The sequence below is a fragment of the Prunus dulcis genome, chromosome 7, assembly GCF_902201215.1.
Source record: "Prunus dulcis chromosome 7, ALMONDv2, whole genome shotgun sequence".
Lineage (NCBI taxonomy): Eukaryota > Viridiplantae > Streptophyta > Magnoliopsida > Rosales > Rosaceae > Prunus > Prunus dulcis.
In genome coordinates this window covers 4350608-4367418 of record NC_047656.1, presented here as the reverse complement: position 1 = coordinate 4367418, position 16811 = coordinate 4350608, and the positions used below count along the sequence as shown (strand labels likewise).

Here is a 16811-nt window from a genome sequence, read left to right as displayed (position 1 = left end):
CAAAATTATCTGGAGGGATTGATCTCATATGATGGTGGAAACCATCTCAAACCTGTCACAAGGGAAAGTCACAACTCTAAGTCTGACTTGGCTGCAAGCAAAAAGCAAAGCAAGAACGGACAATGATGTGGTGATTCTGTCACGGAGTCTAGAACAAAGCCTTCCTTGTGAAGGAGAAAAACAGAAGGAAAAAAAAATAGAAGAGGGATGTGGTGGAAGCCACCACATGAAAGTCCAAAAAAAAAAAAAATAGCAAAGAAACACAGCAAGAGGACGTATTCTTCTATGGCAAGCTAACAGGTCCTTCAAATCAAGCACTCACCTCAACAAATCAAAAAGACCCCCACGGCAATTGAATTGCCTTCCACATGAAACACTTGCTGCAAGCAAGTCAACAAAAAGGAGCTTATCTCTATAAAATCCAGACAAGCATGGAACTGGAAAAAAAACAGGAAGATAGGCATGTGGGTTACCACGTGAAATCCCAAAGGGGATGAAACAAATTGTTTCTTCTTTTGATGGAAATGCAAAAAAAGAAAGAATATGAAAAACATTCATTTTGTTTGCTGGACTTTTATCCTTGGGTGTCTTAATCAAATTAAAAGACACTTGTTAATGGCACCAAGCTATGAGGGACCAGCTGGAGCAAGGCAGGGCCACAATCACTTTTCCTTCACGGTTTCACCATTCCAAACAGCAAGCAACACCGTTGGGTCTCTCTACTATGCCTTCAAGCATCTCAAACACAAGTTCAATCTGTGGGGATTGTCACGATGATTTCAATCATCACAAAGCAAAATCAAATGTGGTGTCTTTGCAAGGAAATCATTAGCCGGGGTTTGCCTCTAACTTTGGATTTTCCGAGATGAAGATGGGTTTGTGGTGATCCACTGTTGAAGTTTATCCCTGTTGGTCTTACGCCACTTGCAAAGCACCGATTTAAAAGCAATCGATTCACAAACAAAGACAAATTGCTTTATCTTGGTCCCTATAACAAACAAAAAATAATAATAAGGCAACTGGCATGCAATCCCAAGTTTTCCTTACCTTTATGGCCCCCACAACAAGAATTGCAGCTGCAAGATTTGTTTGTGATAAAAAGGGAGAAAGCTCCCTTTGGTGAGCCCACCACGTGAAGCTCCAGAAGGGAAGAAACAATATGGTTTCTTCTTTGAATCAAAAGTGAAGCTTCATAATTTCACGGCCCATATATTTAAAATGCATTCAAGGCGATTCCCAATGCCATTGGCGTGTAACTATCTCTACCCTAAGTCTAGTTGTAAATGAGTTCTCGGATTTGAAATCAGCTCAACGACAGGAAGGTACGAGGACTACGCAATAAATCTGAGAACCCAAGACGTAAAGTCCAAGTCCTTCCCATTAAAATATATTGGACGGAGTAGGTATCTCAAGACCCAATGGTTTAAGGTCAAAGTGGATATCAAGACACAATGGGCTCATCTCAGTGTGGGTTGGGCTCAAATAAAAAAAGTCCTATTAATTCTCAAATAGTCAAGTGAAGACTCAAGTGGTACAACCACACCAGATGTCAAGTGGTACAAAACCACTTCAAAACCACACTGAGAAATGTGGGAATCAACATTGTGGCAAAGATGCTATTCAGAAAGGAGTGCCAAGAGACTCAACCATGCTGTGATGGTGACTTCAGTCCAAATAAATGATTGGTTATGCGTTGAGCATCAAGCTCAACTCCTAAAAGATTTTAAAGGAGCATCAATATGGATTAGCGGGTTTCGTTGATCACAAAAGCCCATTAATCTCAAATCCTCCAAATCATGCATGGATACAAATGCATGTGTCAATGGTCAAATTAAATTAGGGGGTTCATCATTAGTTTTCTTTGATATTGACAATGAAAAAAATGGTACAAAACCATTCCAAATTTTCTCATGGGTCATCTACCCATGAAAATTTCAATGAGATTAAATTCAAATCTCTCAAATACAAATTCTCAATTAGTGGACCACACTTACCCATTAATTTCAAATTTTTCTCATAGGTAATCTACCTATGAAAATCTTTAAATCGCCTCAAAGACACCAATTCTAAATTATTGGGCCACACTTACCATTAATTTTCAAATTTTGGAACTATGTCGGTTTGATCCCATTAAGGGTACGTAGGCAGTCTAATATCTCAATAGATGCAACCGCAACCAAATTGTCATCAATAAAATCTCCACACAAATCATTTCTGAACTACGTTGGTTTGATCCCCTTGAAAGGGTACGTACGCAATCTAGAGTTTCAGTCTAGATGCAACCATCTCAAACACAATTCCATATTGAATCCTTGGTTTATTCAGCTAAATTCACTTAAACACTCCTCAATCAAATTCATTCAAATTCCTCCTTTTGCAAGTCATCCATTCATTGCGAATCTTTGAACTACGAGTGGCTTGATTCCCTCGAGGGATACGCAAACATCCTGAGGTTGGACTTGGGAGCAGCTGTAAAATCAAACACACACTGTTTCTTTATGATGGAATCAAAGGGTGTTCCCTGAAGCAAGGGATTGTAATTAAGAGACTTGCGTCTCGAATGGGTCAAACCTAAAAATAATAAAACCCCATTATTTATTTAGTGGTGGTGAAATTATGTTGGGAGGTTCACACTTTTCCTTCAACATAATTTTTGGCACGCCCAGTGGGACCCATTTACCTTTTCATCTCCATTAATAAATAGACTAATCATATTTACTTTGTGTTTGCCTCAGGTTATGAAAACCAAAACAATGGCACCACAAGAAATGCTCTACTTCCAAGAACCCCTTCAGAGTTATGGTTAGCAAGGTGACTGCAAATGTCATTAATGCCCAAGCCACAAGAACTCCATCTAAGAAGGCAACCCCAAAATGCAAGAAAAAGGGTTGTTAGAGCTCAATGGAAGAAAGTTAACTGTAAAGTTGTCCCAATCAAAGATTTTGAAGCTGCTGCAACAAATGCCATTAAGGCTAACTTCTTCAAGGCCATTAAGGTTCCAAGGTTAGCAAAGCCTTTACAAGCACTCAGTCATGATTGGTTGAATATTTATCAACTTAATCTTTCTAGCTTCAACATCAATGGTTGCTAAGGCCATAAAGAACCAACCGCTGTCAAATCAAGCATCACAAAACCTATGATGGTGATTTCTGCCGAAGAACACTCACTATCCAAGTATGCTCACTAAGTGGCTAAATCATCAAGGTTGAACAAGTCTAACAAATTCATAAATACAAATAGAGCAGAGTAAAGCTTTGCCAATCAAGTGATGAGCGGTCGAGCATCACAGGGGGCAATACCCCCCACTTACAAGTCAAGTGAAGACATGAAGCTGATATGCCACAAGGGGTAATCCCTTTAGCTCAAAGTCAAATCAAGATAGGAAACCGGTATGCCACAGAGGGCAGTCCCCGAGTTGTAACTCAAGTCAAGACATGAAACTGATGTAGCAAGGAGTAATCCTATTAGTTCAAAGTCAATGCAAGACATGAAACTGATGTCACAATGAGTAATCCTATCAGTTCAAAGTCAAACCAACACATGCAGCTAATATGTCACAGGGGGCAGTCCTCGAGTTGCAACTCAAGTCAAGACATGAAACTGATGTAGCAAGGAGTAATCCTATCAGTTCAAAGTCAAGCCAACACATGAAGCTAATATGTCATAGGGGGTAGTCCCCAAGTTGCAACTCAAGTCAAGACATGGAAATCAATTCAAGACATAAAACTGATGTCACAAGGAGTAATCCTATCAGTTCAAAGTCAAGCCAAGACATGAAGCTAATATGTCACAGTAGGCAGTCCCCAAGTTGCAACTCAAGTGAACACATGGAAGTGAAATCGAGACATTAAGCTGATATATGACAGGGGGCAATCTCCTCAGCTCAAAAGTCAAGTCAAGACATGAAATTGATGTCACAAGGAGTAATCCTCTCAGTTCAAAGTCAATCCAAGACATGGAACTCATATGTCACATGGGACATCTTCAAATTCCCAAGGGGAAGCCAAGACATTCAATGGGTCGTACTGTTACTCCAAAGCAATGGGCGACGTCACATCATTCCTGAAGGATGCTTTTAGCCTCAAATGTGATGAGGTAATAAGTTCCAAATCTCCTATCCAAGAAGAGAATATTTCAAAACCAACAACCCAAGCTCGAGGCTAGAAGATTAAAGAAGACACAAAGTCTAAAGCCATGCTAGTCTTGGTTACTATTGTGGATGAAAATAGCCAAATAAAATGCTCAAATAGCTTGACTAATGGTTTAGTCAACTCCAAGGATAGTCAAGACAAGTGTGAAAAGAAAGAAGGAACAAGGGGGCAACAAAGAAAGTTCTCATCCTACAAAAAGGATGAACATGAACAGCCTGCAAGCTTTTTTGCTGCCCTCGCTCAGTTGTTTTTAGCACAGTTCTTCACAAGTCAATATAAGACTAAAGAACATGTCTTATACTGCACCATAGCCTATGGAAAAGACGACAATGTTGATATTGAGGTTGACGAGGTCACTTTCTGTTCCGATCAAACACATCATATTTGTTGAAGAAAGTTGAGCTTTCCTAAAGTTTAAGCATGGGAAAGTCATCCAAATATCCTTTATGAAATGATGTGACAATGGAAGTTCCAAATCCCGCCATAAATGGCACTCCATTTTATGTCACTGGCAAGGTTGGCATAACAGTTAACCGAATCTTGTTGGATCGCAGTTTCGCAGTGAATTTGATCCCAATCAAAATGCTACATGTCATAAAGATCTGTGAACGACAAATGCCCTCCCAGTGTTGACCATACCATACATGGGTTCAATAAACTTGGGCAAAAAGCCACGTGCTCTTTATCACACTGCAACTGGAAATGTGAATTTCTCTATGAGCGCTTTCGTCTATGTGACAATGTCCTATTAAGTCCTCTGTGACTGGACACATATGACGCCGTTTATCCTCCACTCCACCAATGCTTCAAATATTTGTGGAGTAAATGAGGGTTTAGCCAACTCTGACCTGCTTATAAGGGAAGTGATAAATTACTCAAATGCAAAGTTTTATGGACCGCCTGGCCTTACCTTAGCTCAATCTTCAAAAGCTGAAAAAGCTAGGTCAGAGTGAGAAGGTGAAAAAAAAAAAAAAAAAAAAAAAAAAACCCAAAAGGCAAAGGCACTTGAGTCCGACAAAACCATTTGAGTAAACTATGCATCCTGTATTAGGTCATCCTCAAGAGGTGAAGGAGTTGTGAAGACCAAGCTAAAGAAAATGTTCAAGTTCTCGATAAGGGACCAAGGAGAGTCCAGTTTGTTGAAACATACAATGGAATCATACACTTGGGCTCTTCGAAAGACCAATCAACCCAATTCAGGGGGCAGTATGGTTATAAAAAATAAAATCAAATCAAAAGAGCAAAAGGGGAAGAAAAGCAATGCCAACCCAAAATTCAACAAGTGAATGGCATACTCAAAGCAACTCTCCCAAAGCCAAACTCAAACGTTTCTGAATCGGAACTTCTCACTATCCTCGAGCAATCGGTGTTTAGGGGAGATGAACTAAGTACAGAGCTACTTCAAGTCTTGGTATTCAAAAGACCAGGGGGCAAAAAGCCACCATGCACCATAGTCTTTCAATGTTTGGAGGATCTTTCCAATCATCAACAAGGGAAGGTTCATATAAACAAAACAAAAAGGGAAGATCAAAGTTCAATGAAAGGCAAATTTTCGAAAAAGCTCAAAAGGGTTAAAAGGGAAGAACGACATAGCTCAAGTCAATTACATCTCCGCCAAGGAGAAGATAGAGCAAGATGTCAACCATCCATTTGTAGAGGAATTCCATTGACGCTGTTCAACCAGCAGGGACTCTTGTCTTTACTAAGGTCCTTGTTAATGAGCTCACGAGTTTTCGAGCTGTAAAGAGAAACACGTTTCACCTTGTGTTAATGCAAAGTTCGTTAAGAAATTATGTCTAAATGGTCCATTGCGTTGGAAGCCCGAAAGAGCAGGATATAACAAAATGTTTCATGGGCAAAAACCCAGAAAGGTGGCTCAAGCAAAAGAACTACGGTTGACTTGATCCCTCAAAAAGGGTACGTAGGCAATTTAGTCATAAAAGCTAGATGCAGTCTCAAATCTCAAATGTCTCTTTCTTTACCTCAAATGAAAGAGACGTAGGCAAGCAGGCCCAAAAGCTAGCTCTAGCCATAAATTTTCCACCAATGGTGTTAGCAAGTGGTAAAACTGTTGTATACTACAGAAGAACTCCAGTTCACATGAGTATAAAATGTTTGTTAAAAAAATTAAAATAAAGAAAGAGCTCGTTGGGCTGAAAACCTGAAAGGGCGGTCCAAGCAAAAAGTTAGAGCTTAAAAAAAAAAACATGCTATGTGGGCTAAAATTCGAAATGGAAGCCCAAGCAAAAGAACTACGGTTGACTTGATCCCTCAAAAACGGTACGTAGGCAATTTAGTCCTAAAAGCTATATGCAGTCGCAAATCTCAAATGTATCTTTCTTTACCTCAAATAAAAGAGACCTAGGCAAGCAAGCCCAAAAGCTAGCTCTAGCCATAAATTTTCCACCAATGGTGTTAGCACATGGTAAAACTGCTGTATACTACACAAGAACTCCAATTCACATGAGTATAAACTGTTTGTTAAAAGAAAAAAGGAGCTCGTTGGGCTGAAAATCTGAAAGGGTGGTCCAAGTAAAAGTTAGAGCTATTAAATATATATATATATTTTTTAAAAAGGGCTCGTTGGACTGAAAACCAGAAATGGCGGTCCAAACAAAAGTTAGAGCTAAAAAAAAAAAACCCGTTCGACTGAAAACCCAAAAGGGTGGTTCAAGCAGAAGTTAGAGCTTTTAAAAAAAAAAAAAATTGCTATGTGGGCTAAAAACCGAAAGGGAAGCCCAAGCAAAAGAACTACGATCGACTTGATCCCTCAAAATGGGTACGTAGGCAGTCTAGTTCTCAAAAAAGCTAGATTCAGTCACAAGTCCAAAAATCCCCCTTCAGTACCTCAATTCAAGGAGGTGAATTATGTTCGGCTTGATCCTTTTACAAGGTACGTAGGCAATCTAGCCTAAATGCTAGATGCAGTCGTAAAATATCAAAATCCATTTTTTATCCACCAAATGATAGCATGTGGTTAAACTGCTACATAAGAACTCCTGACCCACACAAGTATAAACTGTGAATGGTTGAAGAAAAAAAGGGCAAAACAAAACCAAATTCTTGTTTAGAAAAGTTATCAAACCTTGCACGCGAAGAGTTGTTTCACGCACAATGCTTGAGGGGGCATTTGTTGAACCAAAAAAAAATTTCACAAATAAATTGGATTGCATTTGCCTAAGCCCACATCCAGCAAGCTTATCTAATATAGATGATAAGTGTTTCAAAAAAAAAGTTAAGCCAATTATCCAATAGGCTTTTCAAGTTTCAAAGCCAAGGGATAAGCAATTCAATCCCACATGAAAATACCCTAAAGGAGTTTTAAAAAAAATAGGAGTTTGACCAACCAATGAAAACTCTCAAGAGAGTTTGGTGGTTCCTGTTTTGGTGGAGTGATTCCTGTTTTGGTGGAGTGATTACTGTTTTGGTGGAGTGATTACTGCATGAAGAGTCCTCCACAAAAGTTAACTCTGATAGCTAGCCTACAAAAAATACGGCTGTGAAAATATTTGGGGGAGGCTGAAAAAGAGCTTGGGCAGCCAGTAGGCTATACAAGGATACAAAAAAATAATAAAAGAAGATGCTGCAAGGCTTGGGGAGAGCCGCAGGAACAAAGAGGAAAAGCAAGCACGTAAGAGGATTCCTGGCTATGGTGACTTCTATCATCATAAAAAAGGTTAGGAATCTCTCTATGACAAGGCTCTGCTCAAAGACTTCCAAGGAAGCACTCAACATCCAGTACAATCAACCCATGGGAATTCTTGGCTGTGATGATTGAAATCATCACAAATTAAGTCAAGAATCTACTCTAGGCGTATCTCCTCTCAAATACCTCCAAGACATCCAGCTATGGATTGACAGCCAAGATGATTTCAATCATTTATGAGATCAAGTCTTGATCTGCCCCGAGGTGTAGCTCCTCTTTGACGCTTCCAGGATATGCTCAACATCCATTTCACAAGCAATCTGTAAGGATTGCTTATTGTGATGGGGCTAATCGTCACAAAACCAGAATTGGTTTGTGGTGCCATTAACAGACGTAGAGAAACTCCCGGAATTTTCTGGGCTTCTCTTACTATAGCAGCATAATGGCAAGACTTGTTCAATGTTGTTCGTCTCTACCGAGGGAGGAGAGCATACAGGAGCAAATGAATTGCTGACAGATTTCAACGAATTCTATATGAATTTCTTGGTTATTTGTTCTTAAAAGCAGCAAGACAACGAGATTTCTCTCACAAATGCCTTGAGCATCCAAAGCCACAAAGAAGCATCAAAGGAAGAATAGCCGATGATGTGGGGGAGAACCCACCAAGTGGCCTGGAAAAAAAAAAGGGGGAATAATCGAAGGAGGAGAGGAGTCATGCAACGCAGAGAAAAGCAAGCAACAACACTGGAGAAAAGTATGCTCCCATGGCTTCTGCTGGACCTAGCTCCTTCTGTACCAAAAAAATACAGAGCAAACCTTCACAAATCCACTACAAGGCCTCTCTCTTGGTGATGTTCAAAGCATCCAAAACAAGTAATTGCGATGTGTAAAGCACCCAAAATTATCCAGAGGGATTGATCTCATATGATGGTGGAAACCATCTCAAACCCGTCACAAGGGAAAGTCACAACTCCAAGTCTGACTTGGCTGCAAGAAAAAAGCAAAGCAAGAACGGACCATGATGTGGTGATTCCATCACGAAGTCTAGAACAAAGCCTTCCTTGTGAAGGAGAAAAACAGAAGGAAAAAAAAATAGAAGAGGGATGTGGTGGAAGCCACCACATGAATGTCCAAAAAAAAAAGCAAAGAAACAAAGCAAGAGGAAGTATTCTTCTATGGCAAGCTAAAAGGTCCTTGAAATCAATGACTCACCTCAGCAAATCAAAAAGACGCCCACGACAATTGAATTGCCTTCCACATGAAACACTTGCTTCCAGCAAGTCAACAAAAAGGAGCTTATCTCTATAAAATCCATACAAGCATGGAACTGGAAAAAAAAACAGGAAGATAGGCATGTGGGTTACCACGTGAAATCCCAGAGGGGATGAAACAAATTGTTTCTTCTTTTGATGGAAAAGCAAACAAAGAAAGAATATCAAAAGCATTCGTTTTGTTTGTTGGACTTTTATCCTTGGGTGTCTTAATCAAATTAAAAGACACTTGTTAATGACACCAAGCTATGAGGGACCAGCTGCAGCAAAGCAGGGCCACAATCACTTTTCCTTCACGGTTTCATCATTCCAAACAGCAAGCAAGACTGTTGGGTCTCTCTACTATGCCTTCAAGCATCTCAAACACAAGTTCAATCCGTGGGGATTGTCACGATGATTTCAATCATCACAAAGCAAAATCAAATGTGGTTTCTTTGCAAAAGAAATCGTGAGCAGGGGTTTGCCTCTGACTTTGGGTTTTCCGAGATGAAGATGGGTGTTGTGGAGAGCCACTGTTGAAGTTTATCTTTGTTGGTTTTACGCCACCTGCAAAGCACCGATTTAAAAGCAACCGATTCACAAACAAAGACAAATTGCTTTGTCTTGGTCCCTACAACAAACAAATAATAATAATAAGGCAACTAGGCATGCAATCCCAAGTTTTCCTTACCTCTATGGCCCCCACAACAAGAATTGCAGCTGAAAGATTTGTTTGTGATAAAAAGGGAGAAAGCTCCCTTTGGTGAGCCCACCACGTGAAGCTCCAGAAGGGAAGAAACAAAATGGTTTCTTCTTTGAATCAAAAGTGAAGTTTCAGAATTTCACGGCCCATATATTCAAAACGCATTCAAGGCGATTCCCAGTGCCATTGGCGTGTAACTATCTTTAGCCTAAGTCCAGTTGTAAATGAGTTCTCGAATTTGAAATCAACTCAACGACAGGAAGGTACAAAGACCACACAATAAATCTGAGAACCCAAGACGTAAAGTCCAAGTCCTTCCCATTAAAATATATTGGACGGAGCAGGTATCTCAAGACCCAATGGTCTAATGTCAAAGTGGATATCAAGATACAATGGGCTTATCTCAGTGTGGGTTAATGGGCTCAAATAAAAAAAGTCCTATTAATTCTCAAATAGTCAAGTGAAGACTCAAGTGGTACAAAACCACACCAAATGTCAAGTGGTACAAAACCACTTCAAAAGCCACACTGAGATATGTGGGAATCAACCATTGTGGCAAAGAAACTATTCAGAAGGGAGTGCCAAGCGATTCAACCATGCTGTGACGGTGACTTCAGTCCAAATAAATGATTGGTCATGCGCCGAGCATCAAGCTCAACTCCCAAAAGATTTTAAAGGAGCATCAAGATGGATTAGCGGGTTTCGTTGATCACAAAAGCCCATTAATCTCAAATCCTCCAAATCGTGCATGGATACAAATGCATGTGTTAATGGTCAAATTAAATTGATGGGTTCATCAAAATTGCCCATTAGTTTTCTTTGATATTGACAATGAAAAAAAATGGTACAAAACCATTCCAAATTTTCTCATGGGTCATCTACCCTTGAAAATTTCAATGAGATTAAATTCAAATCTCTCAAATACAAATTCTCAATTAGTGGGCCACACTTACCCATTAATTTCAAATTTTTCTCATAGGTAATCTACCTATGAAAATCTTCAAATCGTCTCAAAGACACCAATTCTAAATTATTGGGCCATACTTACCCATTAATTTCCAAATTTTGGAACTACGTTGGTTTGATCCCATTAAGGGTACGTAGGCAGCCTAACATCTCAATAGACGCAACCGCAACCAAATTGTCATCAATCAAATCTCCAGACAAATCATTTCTAAACTATGTTGGTTTATACCTTTGAAAGGGTACGTAGACAATCTAGAGATTCAGTCTAGATGCAACCATCTCAAACACAATTCCATATCGAATCCCTGGTTTATTTAGCTAATTCACTTAAACACTCCTCAATCAAATTCAATCAAATTCCTCCTTTTGCAATGAGTCATCCATTCATTGCTAATCTTTGAACTACGAGTGGCTTGATTCCCACGAGGGATATGTAGGCATCCTGAGGTTGGACTTGGGAGCAGCTACAAAATCAAACACACACGTTCTGTTTCTTTATGATGGAATCAAAGGGTGTTCCTTGAAGCAAGGGATTATAATTAAGAGACTTGCGTCTCGAATGGGTCGAACCTAAAAATAATAAAACCCCATTATTTATTTAGTGGTGGTGAAATTATGTTGGGATGTTCACACTTTTCCTTCAACAGGTTCAAACCATGGGAACGAATCTATAAGGTTATCACCTTCTTTGGCTAGATATTTAAGCCTTTTCACAATTACAGTTCATTGCGCCCTCGACTTGAGAATTAAGGAGATTAGCTTGCTGGTTTTTCCATCTTCCAATCCACAACAAATCAAATGAAACCTGGCGAAAAAAAAGTGAACACTTTGCTGAAGAACGAAGCTTCATGTTTGTTTCTCTTCAAAGCCCTAAGCCGTTTTCGCTCGCTACTACTAACGAGCTCTCGATTGATTTCCCTTCCTTTAGCTACTCAGATGTTTCAATTCACTAAGTTTCAAAAGTCCAAAGAGTGCAGACTAGCCTCGGAGCTTGGATACGGTTTCCTGATCGAAGATCCATGGATCATACGATATCTCCCCATGGCCTTTCGCCTTTGAAAGCGTCCTTCCTTCTTAATGCCCTGGCATCTATCCAATGCATTCTTTTTGATCTGGTACTAAGGTACACTGAACACCAACCCAATCTCAAAAAAGAAAATACCCGTGAATGAACGCTTTGTCATTAGAGTGTTATAACCTTAAATAACGATAAATCGCTTTTTTTTTTCTTTACTCAACTCGTAAAGGCAAACAAAAAAAGGATTCTCCTAAAATCAAAACTATTTCTCCTTTCTTTTCTACGCTATGAGATTTCTTCTCTTATGAAATTTCTAGTTTGATCGCGGGTGATACACTTCTCCCCAATATGAGATAGATTCCTGCTATAGTTAGAACTCCAACTGCTCTCTCGATATGGAGTTTCTACTCTACATGTCGTCTACTCTCTCGAGGTCGTCCTTCTCTAGGTATAAGGAAACTTATAGTGCTAGCAGATTAGAAGTACGAAAGTTAGCCTTACAATAAGGGCAATGTTATCTATAGAACGGGAATTTGAATCCTCTCTTAAAGTCCTTTATTGATTTCAAGTCGGGAATAGAGTTGTGGTAAGTAATATAGATCCCTCGTTACCTTTTTAATATTATTACAATCTTCCAACACAGGGAAGAGATTGTTTATCCCAATCCTATATCGTTTGTTGATAGATAGGGCTGATAGCCCCCTGACGAGAGAGGTCTTTAAGGATATTGTGGAGAGAGCGGGGTCTCCCGCTTTTTCTTCTCGCTAACGATCGGCATTCTTTTCTTCCCCATTCCGGCATGATCAAAGAAGCTATGGCTGACCTGGTCCCCTTTGAAGACAAGACCTTCCTTTTTCTTTTTGTGCTTTTCAGCTTTAAAATTGTAAATCAACCCCCTCTGCTCCTCTTTCTTTCCAGGCGCACTGCTTTATTGCGCGCATTTGGTGCGCTATTGAATAACATTCCTATAAGTGGTCAAACTCTCTCCCCATCTCAAGGAGGTCCTCTACTTTGGTTGGCTAGTCTTCTCTTCCTCTCCCTCTCCCTATGGTCGAGCAAGTAAACTACCTCTCTCCGAATTGACATTTTGATCACCCTCGTTGTACTTATTCTTTCGAAGGATCACCCGTCGACTTCCTTGAACCTTTCATCTCTCCACATCACTGATGAAAGTGTGGGTGCCCACAGTGGTGACTCTACTAGGGATAGAAAAGACTCCAATGCGTCCATGGCTATTTCCAAACAAAGACCCAATTCAATGAGCTTGACCTGCACACACTTGCACTTTTTTCGCCCTATAACCCGGCGGATTCTAGTTTCGGGCGCCTGGCCCACTCGGCCTGTGCTGTGACCGCGACCAGTTTCCTCCACCCCACGGACCAGTACCCATGGCCCACTCCAGACCATGAGATACGTCAAGGGGAGCAACCGCGCTGATGACCAAGGCAGGCCACCTTAAATAGCCCATCTTGAGAGGCACAATGGGAGCTTCCTCCCCCAAGCCTTACCGGAGTTATAAGGAGACACTTAGCCACACTAGAGAGCTTAGAAATTTCCCATAGGTCCACCCTGTCTTGTGTGACTGCGTGTGCTTGTTAGATTGCTTGGGGTTCTATGTTGGGCCCACTCTTTTTCACCTTAGGAAAATTTACTTATAGGCTGTGTTTCTGGGCCCTATGATGGACCTTTAGAATAAATAGGGAAGGGCTTTGAATTAAGCCCGATGTGTGAGACTTAGGATCCAATACGACTTGAGCCCATAAGGATTATGACTAGACCCAAGTTATAGCAATTGTGTGCAATTCTAAGCCATTCTGAGAGTCATTGGACCCCACGGAGCGGTTTATGGATTCAACCCATCCCATCTTTTCTGGGCCTTGAATTAAGCCCAATCTGTGGTTTTGTCATACAATAAGATCCAATTTGTTTGGACTCGTTAGGTTTGGCCTATTACCTTGAGTGAGGCCTAACGTGTACACCTCTTGTCATGAGGATGTGATCTTATCCACCGATGGGTCTTATTCTAAGCCCAATCCTCTCGTCTTAGGGTAGGATATCCATAAACCTTAAATCGCGGGAACTTCTCCTTTTTGGTTGACAACCTATGTTGGGCTGACTAAGCCCACTATCCTAATAGGGTCCCATCTTGTGTCGGGTTAAGGCTCCACCTCATGTTGGGTTAAGGGCTTAGTTGAACCCAATTTCTTCACTTGTAGTCTAGGGCTTTGCTTGGCATTGGGCTTTAGTTAAGCTACATCCATTTTAGAATAGGATCTTTAATGTAGCCCAACCCATAGAGTTCGGTCACTTGGTCTGAATGTCTTTCTTCTATTCCACAATGGGTTTTCCCCTTTTAGGATTAGTTTTCTATCCCATATCGTGTTGTGCTAAGCTCGGAGTAAGGGTTCGTGTTGTGTCTCAGAGTAAGGGTTGAAGCTATGGTGGGTTGGCAGAGGAATCTGCAGTCCCTAATCAGTCATATTGGTAAACGAGTATCTGCTGCAAACTTTTCTTCTTCTTCTCATTTTCAGAGACTCTGGAGACCATCTCCTCAAACCATTGCAAGGCCTCTTTATCACTGCTTTCAGCACTTGGTAATCACAATACTTTTTAATTTTAAGACTCGGGGATTTTTTTTCTTCTTTCTTTCAATTTCAACTTCTGTTTCAATTGTCACATTTTTTTGTCTTTGTTTTCGCTATCAAAGGGGATTTCCAGTTCAAGGAACTTGCTTGCAGACTCGTCTGTCGAATCACCTCTTCAATCTACGGTGGCTCCTGTCTCTGCATCAGATGGTGAAAGGAATGAAGAACACAACCAGAAACCGCTCTCTAAACCTTCACAAGTTCAATTTGTCTTAAAGGGCATAAAAATGGTACCATATTTGCATCCTTTTAAAGGTTTCCAAGAGATTCTAAGTTTTTTGTTGTTGTTGTTTTTGATGTTTTGTTGTTTTTTTTTTTTTTTGTTTCTGGAATATTTTTGAACCATCTGGACATTAAACATTTCTTCTCTCAAGTGGGTTATACTTTATAGGCGCTTTTTGATTATAACGTTCCTTTCATGCACATTAATCAACTTTTATTTTGGACTAGGAACCGTAACGGATTTTTGTTACATACACTAATCCCTCAATACCAATTTGAATGCTTATTGCTTTCTGTCTAAAGCACAGTTGACTGGTTCAGTTACCTTGGGATGCCTAAATTTGAGGGGGGTTTGAACAACTTAGAAGAACTGTTACTTTCTGTATTATTGTTTGTGCTGTTATTTATGTGGGGTGTGGTGTATTTGGGAAATGACTGCAGTGCAAAGGGAGTTTGTGGGCATTCTTTGTGCCCGGGGGAGCAATGCCTTTTTGTTAAAAGTAATGTCTGTTGTTTTTTGCTTTGAAGTTGTTGGCTGCTAATAATACTAGCAATTGAAAGGATATCTTAGATATTTCATCTTCACATTAGCATCAAAGGATCTTTGATCACCTAACTGACTGCTTAAGTCTATGTTTGATGGTGTTTTCAACTTCTTCCCCCTTTTTTCTCAGCATACATTTATTAGTTGCTCACTTCCTGCTTGCAGAGCTCTAATAAGGTCAACTTGGTTGCTAAACTGATTCGTGGTATGCGTGTTGAAGATGCATTGTTGCAACTGCAAGTGACAGACAAGCAAGCTGTAAAAACTGTGTATCAGGTTATTGAGCCATTCTGCACTTTCTTAGTATAAGTTCAACTTTATAAAACAATTGCATAAATAAGGAGCGCAGGAACTGATTTTCAATTTTGAATTGTTATGACTTGTAAGAAGGCAGGAATACTGTATATGAGAGATTCACCTTATTGTGGTACCATCAAATGTTTTATATATATCCTTTTGATATTTCTTTCCTGTAAGCATTAGTTATCATCATATGAATGATTCCGTATGTTGAATTTGAAATCAGTTTTGGTTTTGATATTTTGTTCACAATTCTTTGATTATGCTCATCTAGAAACCACGGAATGTCAACATTATGTACATTATGTAATAAGGTACTGTTTTGCAGGCTCTTCACTCCGCCCGAGCAGAAGCAACATATAATCATGGGTTGGATCCAGAACGTCTCCTTGTTGGTAAATAAAGCAAGTCGAGTAAAGTTTCCTTTATTTATTTGTATTCTTTTTCTTAAAAACTCAATCCTCATTATTCTGCAATCTCTCCTTATTACAGCTGGGGCATTTGTTGGAAAGGGATTCTTGGGATTCCACAAGAACAGACTTTACTACCATGGTAAAAGCAACAATGGAACTAAAGTGAGACCAAACAACTACCAATTGATGGTGACGCTGAGGGAGATTACTCCTGAAGAGGAGGGGGAGATAGCCAGGCAGAGAGCCAACAATTTTCTCTATCTCACTAAGCGCCTCCGGCTCACTAAGAAGGAAAATAAGTTTGTTCCTCGCCAGCTTATCAGAAACCACAAAGGCAAAGTCAGTAGTAGTCAGCGAAGTGGTATGACTTCATGAGCAAGGTTCCTTCCCATGCTTAAGCATTCTGAAAGAGTTTTGAGACACATTAGAGACCTCCTCCTTTGTCTTTTGGAGTTTAATAAAATTGTCTTGTAGAAATGAGAAAAACCGAAGTGCCAGAGTAGGAGCAACCTTGTTTCAGTTTCTAATAGTGGCTGCATGTGGTTTTAAATGCTTAGGTGTAGATTATCATCAAATCATTTCTATCTTGTTGCATTGAGAATATAATTTTGAAATGAACTGTACTTCTTTCACCTTCGTCATTGGCCTTTTATTTAAGCAGGGCATGGCTCTGGGCTGTAAGCACAGGTAGATTTCCAAATTGATTTTCATAAGTGAAAAAATAGAAATATAATCACCCTCTAGAACGAGTTCAGTAAAAGAAAAGGCATACTAGTTAATGCTTGCATTGTTGTTATCTTGATTCTCCCTTAGTAGTAGATGATTAAATGCAGAGAGCCATTTTTATCTTTCTGTTATTGGCAGTTTATTTGGAAGTTCACACCATACTTGCTCGCTAGTGTTGTGTTGCCTGAAAAGGCAAGCTTAGTTGAGCAATTTCAGGTCCTCAGTTG

At 39.9% G+C, this 16811-nt stretch overlaps 1 protein-coding gene across 1 annotated transcript; it reads left to right on the top strand.

The window, feature by feature from the left end:
• Nucleotides 1-14091: 14091 nt before the first annotated feature.
• On the top strand, nt 14092-16495 carry LOC117633503. The gene is made up of 5 exons (XM_034367131.1): nt 14092-14328; nt 14442-14609; nt 15311-15421; nt 15774-15840; nt 15938-16495. Exons 1-5 carry the CDS (start codon nt 14173-14175, stop codon nt 16231-16233), a joined length of 798 nt encoding a protein of 265 aa, XP_034223022.1. The 5' UTR covers nt 14092-14172; the 3' UTR covers nt 16234-16495.
• Nucleotides 16496-16811: the final 316 nt, after the last annotated feature.

Bases quoted from the DNA above. Each gene is read 5' to 3' on its own strand.
- LOC117633503 (XM_034367131.1), top strand. From the start codon at position 14,173: ATGGTGGGTTGGCAGAGGAATCTGCAGTCCCTAATCAGTCATATTGGT. The intron at 14,610-15,310 runs GTACCATATTTG...TCCTGCTTGCAG, and splicing joins TCTTAAAGGGCATAAAAATG to AGCTCTAATAAGGTCAACTT. The intron at 15,841-15,937 runs GTAAATAAAGCA...TCCTTATTACAG, and splicing joins TCCAGAACGTCTCCTTGTTG to CTGGGGCATTTGTTGGAAAG.